The sequence below is a fragment of the Tachypleus tridentatus genome, chromosome 10, assembly GCF_004210375.1.
Source record: "Tachypleus tridentatus isolate NWPU-2018 chromosome 10, ASM421037v1, whole genome shotgun sequence".
Lineage (NCBI taxonomy): Eukaryota > Metazoa > Arthropoda > Merostomata > Xiphosura > Limulidae > Tachypleus > Tachypleus tridentatus.
Window position 1 is genome coordinate 93,976,042 of NC_134834.1, and position 21,747 is coordinate 93,997,788.

The window sequence follows — 21,747 nt, forward strand, 5'->3', positions numbered from 1 at the left end:
CCCTGCGGGACTCCTGCTTCGGGTGAAAAGGACCCAGAGTGGGCCCCATTTACATTTACTTTACACATTCTGTTATCCAGGAAGTTGGACAGCCAGCGAATAGTTTCCTGGGGTAATGCCATTTCAAGTAATCTATGACGTAATCCATTATGCCACACTGTGTCAAATGCTTTCTCAATGTCGAGAAAGCAAGCTACAGTGCATTCGTTTTTGTTGAAGCTGTCGGTAATTGATTCTGTAAGTCGAATCAGGTGGTCTGTAGTTTGGCGGTTTTTTCGAAATCCGTTTTGAATTTCTGGTAATTTTGAATTTTCTTCTAAGTAAACTGACAGACGATTACTAATTATCCTCTCTAATACTTTGCCAATACAACTGGTTAAGCTAATCGGGCGGTAGTTGTTTGGTTTATTCGCTGGCTTTCCTTCTTTCTGGAACATTAATATTATTGCCTCCTTCCAAGAAACGGGGATATATCCTGCTGATAGTGAGAGATTAAATAACGCTGTTAGGTGTTCATATAATCTCTGAGTGCCTTGTTTTAGGAGGATAGCTTGAATACCGTCCCATGGTGTAATGGTACGAGGACTGTTTGAATTGCGCGGCTCCAGTTGGTTCCAGGGGAAATTCGTTTGGTGTCGCTAGGTTTGCACAGATCAGCTGATTACGACGCCATTTCCCTATTGCAGATATCTTAATTTGTGTTTTAGCTACGCAGTTTTAAGTGAAGTGCGATTTTTTCGTTTGGCGGATTTCAGAATGAATGACCTGAAGGAGCAACGACTTGCTGTGAAATTTTGTGTTAAACTTGAAAAATCTGCGACTGAAACTTTTGCTATGCTTAACACGGCTTACGGTGATGTGGCTATGAATCGTACAGCATGTTTCAAGTGGCATGGACGTTTTAAGGATGGTCGACAGTCCATTGAAGATGATGAGCGTCCTGGACGTCCTTCCACGTCAACTGACGACCCACACGTCGACAAAATCAACACCCTGGTGCGGGCAAATCGACGTCTGACTGTCAGGGAGCTTGCTGAAGAGTGTGGGATATCAGTTGGATCTTGTTACGAGATTTTGACCGAAAAATTGAAGATGCACCGCGTTGCTGCGAAACTTGTGCCTCAGAACTCGTGAGTTTTTTGCCAAACACTCGATCACTGTTCTTCCCCACCCCCTACTCACCTGACGTTGCTCCTTGCGATTTTTTCTTGTTCCCCAAACTCAAAAAAACCCTTGAAAGGAAGAAGATTTGAGACGATTCCCGAGATTAAGGCAAATGCAACGAAGGAGCTGGAGGACATTAAAAAGAAGCGTACCATGACTGTTTCAATGAGTGGAAACATCGTTGGGATAAGCGTGTGCGTTGGGGAGGAGAGTACTTTGAAGGGGTCCCAGACCTGTAACTTCTAAATAAAGTACATTTTGTTGTATGACGTCAGTCCGCGTATTTTTTGAACAGCCCTCGTATAAAAAAATAATGATTTAGTAAAATTTATTGCGTTATTTTTATGCCTAGATGGCAGTGATTACTTTTCGAAGGTATAGTATGATTATGTTTTTCTACGCGAAACTACTAATAGTACTAATATAATACTTTTAAATGTAATTCCGTACGCGAAAGGAAATTGACGCAAATATTATTAACGAGTAAGCTTACTTTTGTCAGATAAATATCTGGTGTAAAGATATATATATGTATGTGTTCTATATTTTATTTATAGCTTGGGGATTCATAATTATATCGTAACTTGATTCTTCAATCAAATTCAGGTACGTGTTTTGTAACTTGTATTTTTTTACTGACTAGTGATAGTAATACGCTTGTAATTATAGAATAAAACATGGTGCAATTGGAATTCACTGTCGAATACATACTTTCTTTTTAAAATGTTGTTTAAAATAAAAAGTGTCGCTCTTTTCGTTGTGTAGACTGAGACTATAGTTTAAATGTTATAATTTAAAGGCCTAAACTTTAGGATTTCTCATGAGTAAAATGTTAATAGCCTGATGACTCTGAGTTTCCGTGTAATTTGAAATCATAAGTGCAGCGTTGTACAACATGCAGCACACATTACAATAAATTCTGATGCTTTCTGAACTAGACTAGCTTTATTGTACTATTAGTAGTACTAGTTGATTGAGTGATGTGATTTTATAATTATACTGCAAATTTGTTAAATTATGCATAAATATCTCTTTCCCAAATCATTTTTATCTTTAACTCTTGCAACCCCATCCTCATTAGTGGTTGATAATAAATCAAAAACTGCAGCTCCTGTGGTTGGGTCTCCGAAATCTTGTCTTGCTGCAAAGTATTTAAAAAAACAACCAAACAAACACCCAGAATCATTTCAAGAAACTTCCCTTCCAAGTTATATGACCCCATGCAGCCCCAATCAATACCAGTTTGTCTAATAGTAAAACACCTTGTAAGTATTGTATCATAAACTTAATGTTTTTCTTTTTGTAAATTCATCACAGCTGGGAGTATGATTGAACAGATGCAAGTATGTTGTATTTTGAGAAACTAAATAGTTGTTTCCCAGACAAATACATTATATGATTTTTTGGGGGATTTTGTGAAGTAGTAACAATTATTTTACTTTTTTTCTGTATTTGTGTTTTAGAGAACATTTGTTTTAATCAAATATTTATGTAAATATAATTCTTTAAATATATTAAACATATTAAGTAAATACTTTTTTTTACTGAAGATAACTTGTGTTTAATTAAGGAGCTTCTACAAGTAAAAGATTTAAGAATAGAAGTAATAAAGGTGGTAGTAGACTATTTAGCTAATCAAGGACATTCTTCTCCTAAGCAACACATCAAAAAGAAATTAAATACATGTGGATCATTTCAAACACTTTTTTATATGTACTTTTCACTTATTCAAAAATAGGTACGCAGGAAGTTTGGCTAACAACAAGTATCATATTGCAGACTTAAATTTGAGAGCACAAATAAATTTTTCTTAGTAAATTTGAGTCTTCACTGGAGCTGGGTGACTAGTGGTATTTGCTAATAATTTAATTAACAGCCTCATTTATTGATCACATTTGGTTAAACAATTAATACAGTGTTCCTCAAAACATTGTACATACAAGCATATAGCCAATCTATTTCCCTCAAGTCTGCAGTTCACCATCAATAACAAAACAAATGGTTGACAAAGAATGCTGTAGGAGTTCCCTGCCTTTTACTCAATCGTTTATCAACAATAAACAACAGAGAAATGTAACAAATTCTGCCCTCTAGTCAACAGTTAAAAGCTTGTGACATGTAGTCTTAGCAGCATTTCCATAACAAGGACAGATCAGGCAAATTTACTGGTAATGGGAGTTGAATTTGGCACCCTGTAATCGTGAGAACCCCCACATGCACACACACATTCTCCAGCCCCATACTGGTCCAGGGTTTAGCAAACTTTAACTTAAAAAAAAAATGTATAGTGCCAAAAAATTGGTTTTAATAACTACAGTGGATGAAGCCATATGTAACTTTGTGCTTAACAGCGTCAGTATTTTGATTACTTGAGTTGGAATGATCAAGCACAGCAGTAATTGGTACAATTCACATTGATTACTTGTTTATGTTGATGACATTCAAAATAACTATAATGTCAATTCATTTAATCATAATTCAGTGTTAAGAGTTATTGAAAACAGTTGTAATTAGAAACACTATTTTTAATTTGTTTACTTGGTTCTACTGATTAATCAATTAAATTACCCATTTCTATTGTACATGTTAAATTACCCATTTTTATTGTACATGTTAAATTACCCATTTCTATTGTACATGTATCTTTTCGAAGTGTCAACCTCCCATGAGGTAACTTTATTAAATCAGTCTCTTAGAGAGATGTTGATAGGTATATTATCAACATCTTTAAGAACGTTATAAATTTGGATTAAAGCATTTCTAATTCTTCTGAGCTCCATAATGAACAAGTCCAAAACTTAAAACATCCTATAGAGTGGTTTCAAAATATTATATTAAAAATTACACCCCTACTCTTTCCAATTTATTGATATCCGTTTATAATAAGGGAGCTAAACTTACATCAGTAGTGTAAATTGGGCTTCATCAGAATTTCATACAGAGTTAAGAATGGCCTCTCTATTTCATAAATTAAAAAAAATCCTTTAAACATATCTAAAACTAAACCTTCGGCTGAATGATCCAGTAATCACATCTGTATTAAATTCTTCTGTTCCACAGTGCCAGTATTTCTCATATGAGAAGTAAGTTTCCAATGTTCACATCCCAAGTATCCAACTTTACAGTTTACGATAATAAAACTTGTTTTTTCATGTTTTGGTTGAATTACCAAGTCTCACATTTTAGGTCATTATGAACAAAGACTGAAGTATTGAGATAATTTTTCCTTTGTACTTTAGCATTATAAGCTCATTTAAAAATGTTACTTTCCATGAAACTGTTTTGTTTCTTTATATTAATAAATTACCCAAGTTCCAAATATATTTTTGACGGACAATACTAATTACATCTACCAGTTGAAGAAATGTCTATTTATCATCTCTTGTAATTTTCTGCCACTAGGATTATTTGGAATCAGATGAAATTCTATATTTCAATGAAAAAAAATCATACTGAATGGAAAAGCTGGTCTTTTATTTATTGCATACATGTTTTTATTTTATGCTGACTGTTTTAGTTTTGTTTATATTTCCATTTCATGAATTTCAATGTTAAAATACTTGCTTTGGCTGAAGATTCACCCAATACTCTCCTTTTTTAACCATAAAGTATTGAGTTAAAACTCTCCTAAGCTGATATGATTCAAGAATATATAACTTTCTATTTTCATATAATAAAATGTTTTCATTTAGAATGTGACTTCCTCAGCCGATATATAACCTGGTAGTATGAAATCAGTGTTATAACCTCAGCTTACCACAAGGCCAACAGTGCACACACAGATTCATACTTTCATTTTTATCTTGAGCCAAGAAAATGCATATCAAAGCCACCATGAAATTCCAAGCCTAGAATACACAATGATATATAATACTAAACCATACGCTATATAAAGCATGTACACAAAATATTTTATTCACTATATGTTAAACGTTGGTAGCAGTAAAGAACAAAATGATGACTAGTTGGAGATCACTGTAATGGATAAGAAATCTGAACTGATATGGAAACAGATGATTTGTCATTCTGATTAAAAAATTTTGAAGTGCTGTAGAAACTAATTTCAGTTACCACTGTATCATATAAAGATTTTTGGAGACACTTAAGAATGGAAGTGTTTAAAGTCTAGCTGGGCTGCGTGAGTTTTCTGTTAGATATGAAATCTATGACGGGTGGAGGTTGTACATATCACAAACTAATGATAGGCTGCTTTGAACATGAGATTACGAGGCAAATGTTTGCTGATGTTTTCCAGTGTGTGTTGAAATGTGAATAATAATTTTTACAAGTTTAAGTTTTAACTTTGATGAATAAAACCCCAACAAGAATGCAATATAAGATGCATGTGGACTAGTGTTTACTTAATATCATATTCATAAATGTATACCACCAAAAGACAACTTCACTGTAGAATTTTATCTGAAGTACATTTCCAAGTTTATTTTCATTCAATTCAATTTGTTAGTATTGTTATCATTACATAAATACTAATGTGATTATTTTTTTCTGTATTATATTATCTTTGAAATGTATGTTATACAACTTTAACAAAAGGAATAATGAAGAAAGATTTGATATTTTACGCAATACTACATAGTTAAATGTTTAAGCTACTAATTTTGCCCCTATAAGTGTAATAAATCTAAAACTTCTTAAATTCATTAATACATCTACAAAATCTTATTAATATCGAAATCTTGACAAAATCTAAAGTTCAACTGCAGGCCTGAACTTAAACGTATGGCTAGAGCTTTATTTAATAAAGTTTGCTGCTGCTTATACATCATTGGGTATATTTAGTTTTGTTTAGGATATTGAGGTATTGCAGATTAACTTTGCAAGTTGGACTGATGTTTAGCAAATGACCTTTAATTATAGTAAGTGTGAGGTAATGCATTTCAGCTATTAATTCAATCGTATGTTTACTATAGCTTGGAATTCGCTTAGTAGTGTGAATGTAATAAAGAAAACAAAGTCTTGGAATGATAGTAGATAAATCACTAAACCATGAAGCAGTTGTTACTAATTGCAAACCTGATATAATTTTAGGGTGTACATTTGTATACGCACTAATTACAAGTCTAAAAAGGTGTCTCAGCACAAATAACTAACTACTTTAGAACTGTAAATAGTTACAAAAGGTGACCTCACCTTCTTACACAGATAACTTCTTTGCTATTTTACTCAAATATTCTATCAAAGAGATTTGTAATCTACCAGCACAATGAAAATATTCAACTTGTGAATTTATGCCACTGCATGATTACATCATTATGTGGCAGAACATTCTCCCAGTATGAGTGTGACAAGCTTCCATGCATACTGACTCAATCTTCCCATTTTTAACTCAGCACTGAAGGGCATTGTTGTGTTTTGAGTTTTCTAGGATTTGTAATTTTTCATAAGTTTTCAGTTTTTATGTAATTGAATTTGTTATATTCAACATACTTACAACTTGATGTGAATACTTCTAAAGCTGATGTGAGTAAAGAATCTGATGCAATAGAAATTAACCATATTTCTGCTGGAATGTTCAATGAATCACATCATGGCCTTCCATTGTTTGGTGATGTCCACTTATACTTGGAACTTTCCATTTTCATCCCTTCTGATAACTTTCCCATTTATTTGCCTGAAACTGAAGAGACTCACTTTGAGCACCAGTCTCCACCTACAAGTTTACATTGCGAACTCTTCCTTCTTTGGTCCCAGCTGGTTTCCTTTCACATTCCTCATGATATTTGCAAACCTTCAACGTCTTGAGAGAGGGTTCATAGGTCACTCTATGGATTTTTTCTCTTACTTTTCTATTTCTTTAAAATCAGGGACTGGTGTCTGATGACTTACCTCTCTTCTCTCCATCACTTCTTAGTCGTAACACATTATTGGATGGTGAGTTTTTTTTTATCTCCATTTGTGATTTCAGCCTTGCCTGTGGATGATCAAGGTTTATGTTCTAGATACCTTTCTCCACATCCTAATTCTCCTGTCCATGATTCTTCTTCAACCCTGACCACATTTCTCTTTCACCTGGTAATTCTCTTTCACTAGTCTTAGCTGTGTCCAACCTTTCTCCTTTTGATTACTAAATTTTTGTTTTCTAGTTGCTATGTTTTGCACCTTGCATTTACTTTATGTACTGAAAGTACCTCTGCTACTACATCCAGTGTTCTTTTACCTCCTCCTAAACTGGGCTTTCACCTAATTATGGATTCTCCTCTCTCACTCTGGATATGTATCATCTCTGAATGATGGTATAACTTCTGGCTTTTAGTTCCTGAGAGGGTATTCTCTGCTTACCACACCTTTGACTTAATTACTATCTAAGAGGCATCCCTATAATTCTTTCCCCCTCTTAAATCAGCTGTCAAAGTAGCACATACACTAGGTTTCCTTAGTTCCTGATTTCGAGTGAGTTTCATAACTAGTCATGTTCCAGGCTGATTGAACATTATCACAGGTTGTCTTTCCTCCATTCATATGTTCCCTGTTGATCTATTCTTAGCTTACTACTATAAATGCTTTTGCCACATCCATAAAAATCATTCTTCTTTTCTGGTGTTCTCCAACTCATCCTGCCAGGTTTGGTGTCATCTTTTTCTGTCCTTCTCTCCACCACCACCTCCCTTGAATCCTTACTCTGAGTTGGAACACCCTTTGCAGGATTCTGTTGGTTGCCCCTCACTGTTAATCCCAACATCCTTGGTTTTCATAAAATCATTTCTCTTATTCACTCTTCTCTTCCCTACACATCATATCTTCTGGTTCAATCTTGCATGTTATTCTTTCACTGAGGAGTGACATACCTTCCTCTTCACATGTGTAGGATTCATCTGGTACAATGCTTTTCAAGCCATATTATCATATTGTATATTTTTCTGTTGTCCCAGTCTACTGACCCTTCTTCCTCTTCTGGATGCCATAGTACATATATTTATTGCAGTTGTTCTCCCTTTAACCATTTCCTCTCTGACCACTCTACTTTATAACATACTCCCCCATTTCATGTGTTTTAGTTTTGCTTGCCTCTTCCATTATGGACTTTTGGGTGGTATTTTTACCACCTTCCACCTATCCAGATGCCAAAGAAGAATTTCTTCCCTAATGTTTTTTACTTTCTTTATCCACAGATCTCACTATGATTTTATTTTCCCAATTTAAATCTTACTGTAGCTCTCCATGCTTTATCCAGGACTCCTTCAATCTTCTAACAGCTTGATTGATATATCATTTCTCTCTAGATACACATATCCTTCCCATTCTTGTCTGTGGTTACTGTTATTCAGATGTTTATGCCATGATTTTGTTCAAATTATCTTAAAACCATCCTTAGCTTTTCCTTTTTTCCTGGTCAGTTCTTTCTTCTTTAGCTTTTTCTAGCATGGTTCAATAGATTCACATTTGTCCTGTATTCCTTCTTACTAACAGCTTCTTTATGCCTGTTCATTATCCTACAGATTCCTGTATTTTGCCCAGGTCATACATTGTTTGTCATATTCTTCCTTCTTTTGGTGTTCTAATCACTGTTCTCTTCATTCCTTTGGTCCCCACTTATACCTGGGCTCTCTTTCATTCCACCTGATCAACCCTTTGGTCTGTACCACTTTGGAGATGATTTAATGTAAGCTCTTTAATATTTTATCATCAGAATTGTCATCTTCCACATTCTGTAGCTACTCTTTTACTGACTTTTGATGCTCTTATCTAGGATTGCATGTGGACTACCACTCATTTCTTTGTTTCCTAGTATCTGATCCACCTAGCTGTATCATCTTCAAAGGGATTTAGGCTTCTGTCTATGGCTATTTTTTTAATCCATTTTCCACCTGTGAGCAGGTTGGTGTACAAAATTGATTTTACCTGGCAATCAATATTGGATCCTACTTACCAGAAATCCACATTGAGGCAGGATAATGGAAATCACTCATACCATTCTTTTTGGCTCTACAAGTGCTTACTCTTAGATCATTAGATCATTTAAGGTTTCCTCATGATATCTTTGCATGCACACACACACAGTTGCTGACTTTTAAAAATAGGGTTTTGCAATCACCTGTTGCAGTGTTTCTAGTAAAAGACATTTCTTGACTGAAGGACCAGTGGGGATCCAGGCACATTCTCCATGAGTGGGTTGTGGGAGTTTACCATCTAAATAACTGGGATGGTAAACCATGAAGAATCCTAACTGATAGAGACCTAACTGCTAAGTTAGAATGAAGGACCTTCTATTAGAGAGAATTGGAGCTGGGATGACACTAGAGTGTAGTCCAGGTTTCCAATTGAGTCTGATGGTAGAGGAGTTGAGCACACAAAATATTGTCTGAACAAGACTCAACCTTATTACACACATGGCTAATTAAGTTATTTGATGGACATGTTCTGCTCATCATTGTAACACTGCTATAGCTTTTTTGCCTCTTTCATCTTGTACACAGATGAAGAGTATACTTAGATGAGACCAGATGTTGCATCCAACAGGTGTGGCCTTATAGAACACCTGCCATTGGATGATGGACCTCATAGGTTTCCTCTTGTCTCCTTCTTAAGGAAGATAGATAAGTTTTGCACTAGTCTCTTCTCAATCTTAACATGGAATTATAGTTATCTGTATGTGGTTTTGCTACATCGTGGTATCTTTCATATGACATTGGATGGGAGTTTTCACAAGATTAATGGCTTGTTAATCTCTTTGGAAAAGGAAAGAAACTCTTTGTGTGTAAAGGTGAGTATTTGTTGGAGATGAATTTTCAAATAAGGAAATGTTAATATTTTGTCCTATTTGAGAAAATAAGATATTAACTTACTGGAAGGGATTCATAGGAGTGCTACCAGGGCTGCAAGGGATATATTAATGGAATATATTAATATTTTATTTACAAAGTTACTTGAGGGATGGATAGGATAAACGTCTCTTATTTCCTTGCACGATATTCTGAAGATAATAGGACAAGAGAACGGAAGTTTAAGATGTGGAAAAGATAAGCAAGGTTTCTGTTAAGTTGGTTTTATTTTTCCAACAAGGTTATTGCTTTATGGACTAAGTTACTGTTGGCAACAGGTGAAGCTGCCACTCTAGACAAGTTCAAAAGTGATAGCAATGATTTCCTGAAAAATAAAGGGTGGATTTAAATCTCTACATTTCTCAAGAGTGGATCTTTAAGGAAAAACTGAAATATCAAGTTGACCCTTGTTTTCTGTATATTATGTCCATTAATCCAGGCTTTTTTACAAGTACACATTAATATTAACCATAGCAAAACAGAGATGATTAGATGGTATATTTGTCTACAAGCAGTTATTGACATTCCTACACATTTGAATTGTAAGTCATGGAATGCGACTAATTTTACATAACTTATAGAGTAGTTTTGTAATGTGTTTTAACAGTGCGCTTAAAAATATCTTATTATTTCAGGTAAAGTCGACTATTGTAACTCTGTAATTATTTCTGTTGTTAATTTGTGTTAACAACTTTATGCCCATTTATCAAGACCAGTAAGATAATGAAGTATATTGTTGAAGATTGCTAGTTACTTTGTGTTAAAACTTTATTCTACAAGTAAGTTCTCTATACATTAAAAAAAGTTGTGAATTGTCTTTGTGTAAATACTGGCAGTAGTGTGTTAATATGTGTGATGTTATGATCACACTGTCTTGCTATCATAGGATGCCAAGTGGGTCTGAGTAAGTATTTTATTCTTATAATGTTAGTCCTTTTGGTAAAATAATAAACAGTGAAATTAGCATTTAATTGTAATATAGTTACATTGGTCTTAAATAAAGTTGCTTTAGCTTTATGCTTATGAGTTTCAGGCTTTTCATATTGACATGAAGTTACATTTTTATGTATTTTGTTTTCTCTTTTGTGGTTAGATTTCTATTGTGAATATGGACTTGCTGATTTCTGTCTTGTTTAGTTTTACTAGTTTTGGTTACTTCATTTATTTCATATTTGGTTTCAGAAAGCATGTTTTGACATCTGAGGTTCTTTAAGTATAATGTTTGTAATTGTGACATTTGAATTATTACTGTTGGTACATATAGCTTTTAAATGTTTACACATAATGGTTTCATAGTACTAATAATCTTTTAATTATAAACATAAACAATAAAAAACAATAGCTGCTTGAAAGATTAGTTGTTGTTTTTTTTGTCTGTTGTCTTTTTACAATCAATGTATATATCTACTGATAATATTATTTTAGAATAGTGTGCTTCAAGTTGCCTACTTTGGTAACATAAGGTAGAAATTAAGATTTATAAAAAAGGTCAAACTTTCTTATAGCTTGAAAGTGAGTTCAACAGATTTTTCTCCAAATAAGTAGTATTCCGTTTGATGATTTAGTCAACTGCCTTATTCATTCTGACTTCCTTTACATAAATTGTTCTTCTGTATTGAAGATCAAAACTAATACTGATACTTTTTCTGTGATTAAAATATGATAACATTTTAAATCAAAGTTGTTTAAATAAAGAAAGTTTTCCATGGGTGTTTGCTATGTTCTTTTCAGGTCATGCCTCTGTCATGTCGGTTCTACAGTCAACAGTATCCAGAAGTGGAAGATGTTGTCATGGTTAATGTTCGATCAATTGCTGAAATGGGTGCTTATGTACATTTGTTAGAATATAACAATATTGAAGGGATGATTCTTTTGTCAGAGCTGTCACGCCGACGTATTCGATCCATCAACAAACTTATTAGAGTTGGTCGAAGTGAATGTGTGGTGGTCATCAGAGTTGATGAGGATAAAGGTAATGCTGTTACAACACCAAGCATTTTAGTGTAATTTATCATTTTACAAAGTAGCCTGTTCTGCATTTAGTTTTTATTGCTTTGGTTAACACTATTCTTGAACTCTCTTTTCAAATTCGAGAACCTATTAATTTACTACCTTGAGGCAACCCTGCTGTAATAGAATACATTTATTACACATCCAAAATGATTATATTGTAAGAACTACTTTCCTAAGAGGAATATTTTATCAGAGGCACATTGAGTTGTAAGTTCTACCCAGAACTATTTGGACATGATACAGTGTGTTCCAAAACTATGTTATAGTATGCACCTAAATTAGCTTTAATGTAACTTGGCATTGTTTTTTTTTCTTTTTTATTCGGTATTTCAAAAATACAAGATTAGTGACAATAATAAAACCAGGATTGTTGTTTACTGTGCTGTGCAAAAATGGCAGTTGTGGCCCAGCACGGCTAGATGGTTAGGGCACTTATAATCTAAAATCGAGGTTTCAAATTCCCATCACACCAAACATGCTTGCCTTTTCAGCCATGGAAGCAGTATAATGTGATGGTCAATCCCACTATTCATTAGTAAATAAGTAGCCCAAAAGTTGGCAGTGATGACAAGCTGCCTTCCCTGTAGTCTTTCACTGCTAAGTTAGGGAAGGCTAGCACAGACAGCCTTTGTGTAACTTTGCACAAAATTCAGAAAAACAAATAAACAAACAACAATGGAAGTAATATTTTACTCAAAAGATAATTCTAAAAAGAGGGTAGATGTCCAATTCCACACAATTGTCCTAAAATGTTAAAAAACTGATTTGTTACATCATGGAAACTACCTCTGTAAAACAAGATTCTTATTCAAACAGATATCTGTGGAAACAGAAATGAAGTTTGCTCAGAATACAAAAGATTAGGATGAGAAACATTTTGAGGCAAGGAGTGAAAAAGATGCTGCTCAAGATTTTGATTTGCAGATTTTTCACAAACTGGAAAATAAGGAAACAAAATCACTTAAGTCTGTAACTTCAAATGTCAACTTGCTGCTGAGGATGATTGATAATCAATCTTTGCAGTTCATCTTTTTTGCGTGGCTTCTGGCCAGTTCAATAACTAAATGAAACATGGATACAAAACATCCTCTGGACAGACAGTGTGCATTGTCACCTTAGGGGGGTATTTTCAATTCAAGAAGTACTATAACTTGTGTTCATAAACATCCACACACACAGTTTACCAGAAGCTGACTCATGATCAATGTATTACTGCTTATTATGGCTTCACCATCATTCTTCTCACAAGTCCTTATTTCTTTCTGGTTATTAAATGTTGAATGAAACTGGTTGTTCCCATGCTATTTTTGCAAATGAATTCCATTATGAAAAATGTTTGAAGTCTGCAACAAGGCAACAAAAACATTATTTCCAAATGAGATGAGAATCCTCTCATACCTATCATCCTGATGAAAAGCGTGTAACAATCACTTTTATTTGAGATGCATAAACTATTCATAGAGATTTAAAATCTCTAATATCCTAAAGGTGGCTTGTTGTCTTCTTTAAAATTAAAAATAAATATAAGTACAAGGCTTATAGATTTCAATGTCATAAATGTCATCAAACAATAAATATATTTTGAGCCATCTTAGTTTTTTTATATATCTTAATAATGTGGTTATATTATGTACTGAATTCTGCTAAAATACATCAGAAAGTCTTTCATTGAAGTCCATAAGTATTTAAATGATATATGTCAATGAATATTTCATTGTTAATTAGTTTTGTATGATGAAACAAATTCATTTGATTCTTCATCAGGATGACCCTTTCAAACTATCTTTCGTAGTTTCAATTAATGTGAAGTTCTTCACCTGTACTTGCCTCATGTTGAAATTTATTCATACTGATATCATATGTCAACTTGTTCAATTAACTCATTGGAGATATTTTCTTATTTCATGCCTTACACCAATGTATGATGTTTTTTATATATATAATGCTTTCTTATAATATAAATCAACTAGAAGCTGTAGTTACTTTGACTAATCAGACTTTACAAGATTTGGTTTAGAGATGTTAAAATGTGTTTTTGTAATGCATGAAACCAACCCAATGAACAGAAATATTGGTACGTTTGGATCTCGAACACCTTAGTAGTGCAGAGTTTTGTTTGCTTTTAAATGCAATGTAATACCAATTAAAATAATAATAACACTTGTCAGTAGCTATTACAATGAAACTGTCTTGTAGTGAAGTGTTATTGTTTAATAAATGAGGCCTTTTACATTAATTTTAGGTTATATTGACTTGTCTAAGAGACGAGTTTCACCAGAAGACATCATGAAATGTGAAGAAAAGTATGCAAAGGCTAAAGCTGTAAGTAATTTTACAAAACATAAAATTGATCTATTTATTACATAAATAACATTAATTTGAAACTTTAAGTTTTTCACTTAAGAAACAAAACAGAAACTTGACAATGTGTATAGTGAGAAAAAGTGATATTCCGATATGGTATTTACCTCTTCACATGAGATTAGCTGTTCTTATTCAGTGCTGCTCTCTATATGCAAATATTTTTTTTCATGCATGCCATATGCTTTCTGCTCTGCAGTCTATTGGAATAGAACAATTGCAACATGTTTCTCATGTAAATCTTCATGCATTACTTTACCACCAACAGGAAGGCAACATATTCACATTATGCGTGTGACTCCCTCCATATGCTTCTACCAGACTATTATTTTTGTTTGGCAGCACTTGTGTTTGGATATGTTCATTTGTGTGTTTTACATTTGTCTGTGATATACTTGCAAAGTGGCTTTTATTTGCCACCTTGTCTGGGTTTACATTTGTTCATGGACACATCCCTTCAGTGATGGGCTGCATGGGTCACTCACTACGAGGCTTTGTGTTTTTGGATTGGTGATAAGATGTCTTTGCATATCAGTGTCCTGGAACTTCTCACCATTTGTTAGTCTTTGAATTGCTTCCTTCCCCTTGCCAGACATTGTTTGGTGATGATTGATTCTCACTTCTTTAGTAGTGGCACATATTCATCACCAAGGGTCCAGATCTCTTTATTTTCAAATATTGGATCTCCTATGTTGATCACACATGCACCACATTAATCTCATTATTTGTCATGGTTTGGGTGCTTTCAATCTTGTAGTGGATTGTTTTTCCTGTTTTGACAAACTTTCTTCAACAGAGTGGTATTTAGATCCACTTTATATTTCAATGGCTCTGCAGTCTGTGGGGTTTTCCTTATGTAGATGCATTTGCCACAGCTCTCAATTACACATTACCCCTATTTTGGTCTCTAATTCCTCCCCATCAGGCTCTGGCTGTTAATGCCTTTAGTCAGGATCTCTCTGACAAGGTCTTTATATTCATCCTTTTATGCGATTATTTCATTGGGTGACCTCTCTCATCCAGATACCCCATGTCTGGTCTTCTGATCAATCCTCATTGGTTAGTGTACTTTGGTTTACACAGTTACACCAGCTGCAACATTTTTCTCTCATATTTCATCTTCATGCTTGGCTTTTATCTAGTTCTTGAATAGTAGATTTAGGTTTTTCCCATTGAGTAGTTTTTTTGTGTGGCTTGTTCCATATGCCCTTTTTCAGTGGAAATGTATCAACATGAATAGAAGGTGTTCCTCAGGGTCTGCAAGTTAGGTATTATTTATGGACTGACCTACTGTGGCTTATGTGGCTGAGATTTTCAGATGTTTTTTGGTCAGAGAGTCTTTGGTCTTCTTGTTCTTAGGTTATTGTATTTTCTTATATCATATCTTTCATGTTTGAAGATAATGTCAAGTTTTTGCTTCCTCTGTCCTTACCATGTTACTACATTTTTTCTTGATTTGTTGTACCCCAGATGGCCTCATCTTCTGGACTTGGATATTAATGTAGTCCACAATTCCCTCACTTAACCTCCATTTTAACCTCTTTCCTCATGTTCCATCTTTTTCTTAAGATATATTTCCTTTTCCTCTTAGTCTGTAGAAGTTAAAGATCTGATGTGTTTGCCATTGATGTTTCACTTATGCTTTATCACCTTACCTATCTTCTCCTTCATCTGGATCATTCTTTCCTCCCTAAAACATTGGCAGCAAGGGAGGGTAACTTTTCTTTTTCCTCTGTTTCCTTTTCTTCCGTTTCTCACCTCTACCCTTGTCCTGTTCTGGACACACTTTTATGTCTGGTATGCACCCTTCATTACTATATTGCCAGCATGGCTTCCTTCGTTGGTACCCATTCACAACTCTCTACCCCTTTATTGTCTTCCCTGTGCATGCTCTTTTCACTTTTACCTTCACTAGCCGAGTTCATATTTTGATGCCATTGTCGTATTCTTCCTTGTCTTCTTCCCATTGGAATTTGTGGTTAGGATCACTATCACTGTGGTTAGGATCATCTATCCTGAAACAATTTTCTCCCATTTGGTTGTGCTTCTCTTTTTCTGTTCCTTTTTTTCTCTTTTCTACCACACATTTTACAGATGGGTGAAGAGTATACTTGGCTTAGAAGTAGTATGGTTCCCAAATCAGATCTGACTCCCTCATTTCCAGAAGTGTCCTTTGGTGGATGATTTTAGGGGTCACTTCTGACATTCCCTTGTATTCCTATTCATTGTGAAATTCTAGCTAGTCTTGTTAGTGGATGTAAGTACTGCATTGAAAGATATAATTTTCCTATATTGAAAATATATTTCCATTAGGTACTTACCTCCTATTGCACTACTTCCCACTTTCCTCAGGTGCTTATGTTTTTTGCTAAACTTTGAAATGATAGTGCAGTAGAGGGATTAAGAGGGTGTCACGTGCATAAGGTGAATATCATGTTCCTCTTGGTGGAGAATTTACACACAATAGCTTTCATGAGAGACATGTTGAAATAATTCAATTCCAGTAGTAGGAAGTGGAAGGTTTGGGCTATGCTAACCAGGAGATTAAGCAGTTAGTAAATAACATTATTGTCCACCTCTAGTAAGGATGCACTGAATGATTTAATGTGAAGATAATTCACAAGAGAAATTATTTATTGTTGGTATTTATTTTCACTTGTCAGGTATGTCATATTTGTTTTCCTGTGGTAGGTATGGTTAGTGATGTATATCTGAGGTAATCTGTTCTGTTTGTTTAGCTGTTTTAACAATAAAATATTATTAGATAAAATTAAAACCACAATGTGTTATATTGAGTTAGAACATTTTGTTTGTTTTTTTAATCACTAAGTTGACAGAAACACAGTTTAGAGAAGACATTTTATCTTAAGATTGTGTAGATATGAAAATAGAGAATGAAGTTTTGGAATATTGCAGTTTTAAACATGCCTGTTTAACCTATTCATTGTAGCTAGGATATATATCTTTTGGTTTAATGGGAAATATACATCTCAGGTACAGTGAAAGAGTTAAGTAAGATTGGATTATAAATTGTAAAGCAGAACACCTTAGTGAGTAGGCAACTAGAAGGAATTTTGGTCTTACATAACTTGTTAATTTTGAAGGAAGTTAATTATCATTAAGGATATGAAACGAAATTTAAAAATAATTTGGGTTCAATCTTGCTGTGAAAAATGTTATTGCATTTATTTAGAGGGAACAAGTAGACTTACACCTAATTGGTACTATTTTGATAAAACCCAATGAAATAGTTTATTAAAGGGAAGGAGCAACTGTACCAATGTTAGTGCATCTGAAGAATAGTTTGGTTAGAAAAGACTTCTCTAAGATGTGTAAGATTGGCTAGAATCTTTCTTTATTATGGTTATGAAGAACTGGAAAACATCAGTTTTGTTATAAAAGACTTGTCCAAAATCTTTTAGTAATTCTTTTTGTTTTCTTAAATGACCTCCATGCATAATTGGTTTAAAAACTGCTTTTATTTTATGTTTTTGTTTAAGGTTTGGCTTTCTGCAGTTTAATTATTATTCATATTGATAAATGGATACCAAGGTTGTTATGAGACTAAGAATGCCACAACAAGGTTTTTATTCTCTGAAAGTTTTAACCATAAGTCTTCAAGAGAATGCAACACCATAGATCTTCACAATACTACGTACAAATTATTCACTGATTAGCTTCCTAGTTGCTACACTGTACCATTCCCTAATTGGTTCATCATTGTTGGCTATCAATCACCACCTGACCAATCAGCATCCTGCTCTTGTGTCATTACGCTGACTGCTGTTTCCACCCACTTGTAGTCTCTCACTGTGTTGTGTTATTTTTTAATAAGATGTAAGTAGCATTGCTTTCCTTCTTTCCTTTTCCATCCATTTGTTGATAATTTTATAGCCCTTCCATTTAGGTTGGTGTCTTGCTTCCTCTGCATGTGCTACTATCACTTTGATTGTATCGTGTCATATGACATTTGCTTTACCCTCATTTACTCTGGTTATCAGGCTTCTGCCAGTTTCACATATATCGACTGTACTTCATTCACCACATGGAATGCAGTACAGTATGCTGTTGTGTGTTTGTCTCATATCCTTTACTATCTCTGCTATTCTTATTTCTGTTTTTGTTATCACCTCTGTTGTTGTGTCTCATTGGTCTGTTGACGGGACTTGCATCCCAGTATTGGGGATCACTGTGAACTTCTTGTTTCTCTTTTCCTATCTGCTGTTGTCATTCCTTTTTATAGCATTTCTCAACTTCTCCTTTAGCTTTATAGAACATACATATAGGATATTACAGCTTCCATTTTGTGTTTATTTTCTTGATCTAAGAATTATTGATGACATATCCATAACACCATTAGAGAAAAGCCAAATGCCATGTCTGTTTTCACTACATTGTTATGTGCTGACAAGAAGTGTATGAAAACCTCTGTTTTTGGTTGGTTTTCTGTTCTTGGAGAACTTGGGTTTCTTGTCAAGGAATGATATATTCACATCTTTTTCTTCTTCTATAGTGAACTATATGTTTTCAAGTATCCTTAGAATCTTGTAGTCAGAACGTTGGACAAGCATACTTGTCTTCATTGCTACCTTACTATCTATTTCTGTAGTTTGCAACAAACTGCTAAAGTTCTAGAATCAGAAATTACTTTTTTTATGTATTAGTCTGTAAGAAAAGTCTTGTTTTGTGAGGCAACAAATTCTGTTTTTATTTCATTATAGTTTTGTTTAGAGTACATTTGTTATTCCCCTTGTTTTTTCAGTTAAGCTGTGAATATTTAGTTTATATTTAAATGGTAGCTCACCATCTAGCTGATCATGTTGATTTTGAATAAGCTTGTTTGTGTTATGAGACTGACACCAATTTTCCATAATGGTGATGTAAAGATATCATTAATGAGTATGTAATTTATGGTCACCTGATATGTGTACTCTCATGATCTGACTACCAAATTAAAACCCTTTTATAAACTTTATCAAGTTAGTCCACGAGAGAGAGTTGAGAAGGTATTATTGGTCATTATTACTCAATATGGCTAAAAATTTTGTAGCTGTGTTAATAAGGAATATTATTATTGTGAAATTCATTTTTGTTTTATCTCAATCTCATTTTTTATTTTCTATTTATTGAAATGTTAATCCTTATATTTATGGTATACAATCCTTAGAGATAGTAGCAAGTCCTGGCTAGGCACACACATTTAATAACTGTCTTCTAAATGATTTAGAGTTTTAATTGTTTTTTATATGTTTATGGTAGGTAAAGTTTCACAAGTTTATATTAGGTGTTTGAATCCAGGTTTAAGTGGCTTTTTTATTTGTGGTTTACTCTGTTACAGTTTTAAGTAGTATTGCTTAATATAGGTGTTAGAGCACAGACCCTGCTGCTGTGACACAAGCTTTTAATTAGATCAAGTGTGGTTAACTTCAATTTATAGTTAATAGAGAATACTAATAAAAGAACTAGAATATTTATTGTTGATTTTTGTGTAAATCTAACCTAAGTTATCATAAATTTTAGTATTTGAATATGCAACAATTTGTCTCAAAAGTGTTGAATGTAGTCATGGGTACTAACCTTATTTAACTAGGGTTCTTTCTTGCATTTATGAAGAGTAATGTAAATATGTTTGTTCTATTTTTTGTATCCTCTTCACGTGTTTCTTTAGTGGATTTGTATATGTACTGAATTAATGAAGTTGAACACACAAACTTTGTTGATCCAAAGTTTATTAATGTTTTTCTTTTGAAACATTTTTGTTATGATTAAATCACTGATATTGAAAACATACCTGTGTTTCAGGTAAACAGCATTTTAAGACATGTAGCAGGAATCTTAGGTTATGACAATGATGAACAACTTGAAGTTCTCTACAGAAAGACAGCATGGCACTTTGATGAAAAATACAAGAAGGCTGCAAGTTCCTATGATGTTTTCAAGCATGCTGTTTCGTACGTTACATTTGTGCTATTATTGTTTTATGAGGTTATAATAAGGCCTTCATTTCTGTATAACTTACATTCACTTTTGAATAGGATACCTAAAGCATTTCATACACAATGTACCAAAATCTGTGGTTTAAGTAGGAAACACCGGTATAGTTAAATTGAGAATATTTTAGTTACAAAATGAAAATTATCTTAAATATAAATCTGCAGCACAAAGTTATGAGAACATAAAGCTATGAAGTTAACTAAACAAGTAAACAATCCATTTATTTCAACAAAATGTATTTCTGTGCTTGTTAGTTACAAAAAACCAAGTTTTAAGTACTGTATGATATCTTTACTACATTTTAGTTGTGAGAGGTAATATGAATCTAGCTGACGACAATATTCCTCTTATAAGTAGTTTTGAAATTTGTATTTTATTTTTTATTGTTAGAAATATTACAAAATATTGTGAAAACTTTCTATTGATGTAAAAGGTATGAAAATTTAAACTATACTTGGATTTTGAAACTATGAACTACAGTATTAGTTTCAGTGTTTGGATGAATATGTGTAAATAAATTTTTACGTAAAGTTTAAGGTTAAAATGCAGTTAGTCTGTATTTTATCAACATTGACTTTAAAATGTTAGTAGTTTAAAATAAGAATTAAAAACAAATAAAAAATGTTCAAATAATGTGTGCCTTGTGAAACATAAATGTATTCCTTGTAATAGAATATCATGAACTTTTGTTTTACCTTAGGCTTTGGAAGTAAAAAAAAACATTGTAGAACAAATTTTATACAAACAATATTTGACTTTTGTGCAAAACTTGAGTCTTCTTTCTTAATTGTTTTGTTGCAGTACAATGTGAGCATGACTTCCAGAATGATGTACATGTCATATTTTATTATATTTGTATGACAAGATGGGATACTATGTTAAGTCTTCGGCGTGCAGTATGTAATTCCTTGTGTAGTTAATACATTATTCAGCCTGGTGTATTTATTTTATGGCATGAAAACTTTTTACCATAGTTGATTTAAGAAACTAGTTGTGTACTTAAGAATGTGTTGATGAAATTTTCTGTATTGTCATTGTAATATTTCATTTTATTTCTAATATTATAGCAGTCTTTGATCAAATAATCCACTGAATAAAAATATGAAACTATTCAGCACTTTGTATTCTATTTTCTAGTGATCCATCCATTCTGGATGAATGTGAACTTGATGAAGAAACAAAACAAGTTCTCTTAACTAACATTAATCAGAGACTCACTCCTCAGTCTGTGAAAATAAGAGCAGGTACTGTGATTAGTTAAGTTAATTAAATTAAATAGAGCTAATAAATGTCCAATAAATGGTGGTGCTTTATATATTACGAAAAATAAAATAAAAAATATAATTTGATACCCCAAAATGTTACACACTGCTTTTGTTTTGCACTAGCCAAAAGAATCTGTCTGTTTTCCAAAGATATTCAGAGACCATTGTCA

At 33.4% G+C, this 21,747-nt stretch overlaps 1 protein-coding gene and 1 pseudogene across 2 annotated transcripts in view; both read left to right on the plus strand.

The window, feature by feature from the left end:
• The first annotated feature begins 662 nt into the window (after nucleotides 1–662).
• On the plus strand, nucleotides 663–1,772 carry LOC143229894 (protein GVQW3 pseudogene; annotated as a pseudogene). The gene is made up of 2 exons (XR_013016113.1): nucleotides 663–1,539; nucleotides 1,722–1,772. The product of XR_013016113.1 is annotated as a protein GVQW3 pseudogene (transcript).
• A 525-nt stretch (nucleotides 1,773–2,297) lies between these two features.
• Nucleotides 2,298–21,747, plus strand: part of LOC143228405 (eukaryotic translation initiation factor 2 subunit 1-like) — a 29,351-nt gene continuing 9,901 nt past the window's right edge. The window contains exons 1-5 of the mRNA XM_076459671.1: nucleotides 2,298–2,429; nucleotides 11,676–11,916; nucleotides 14,200–14,279; nucleotides 20,121–20,269; nucleotides 21,450–21,556. Of these exons, the coding sequence (XP_076315786.1) occupies nucleotides 2,385–2,429; nucleotides 11,676–11,916; nucleotides 14,200–14,279; nucleotides 20,121–20,269; nucleotides 21,450–21,556 (622 nt within the window). The 5' untranslated portion in view covers nucleotides 2,298–2,384. The remainder of the gene's footprint in view (nucleotides 2,430–11,675; nucleotides 11,917–14,199; nucleotides 14,280–20,120; nucleotides 20,270–21,449; nucleotides 21,557–21,747) is intronic.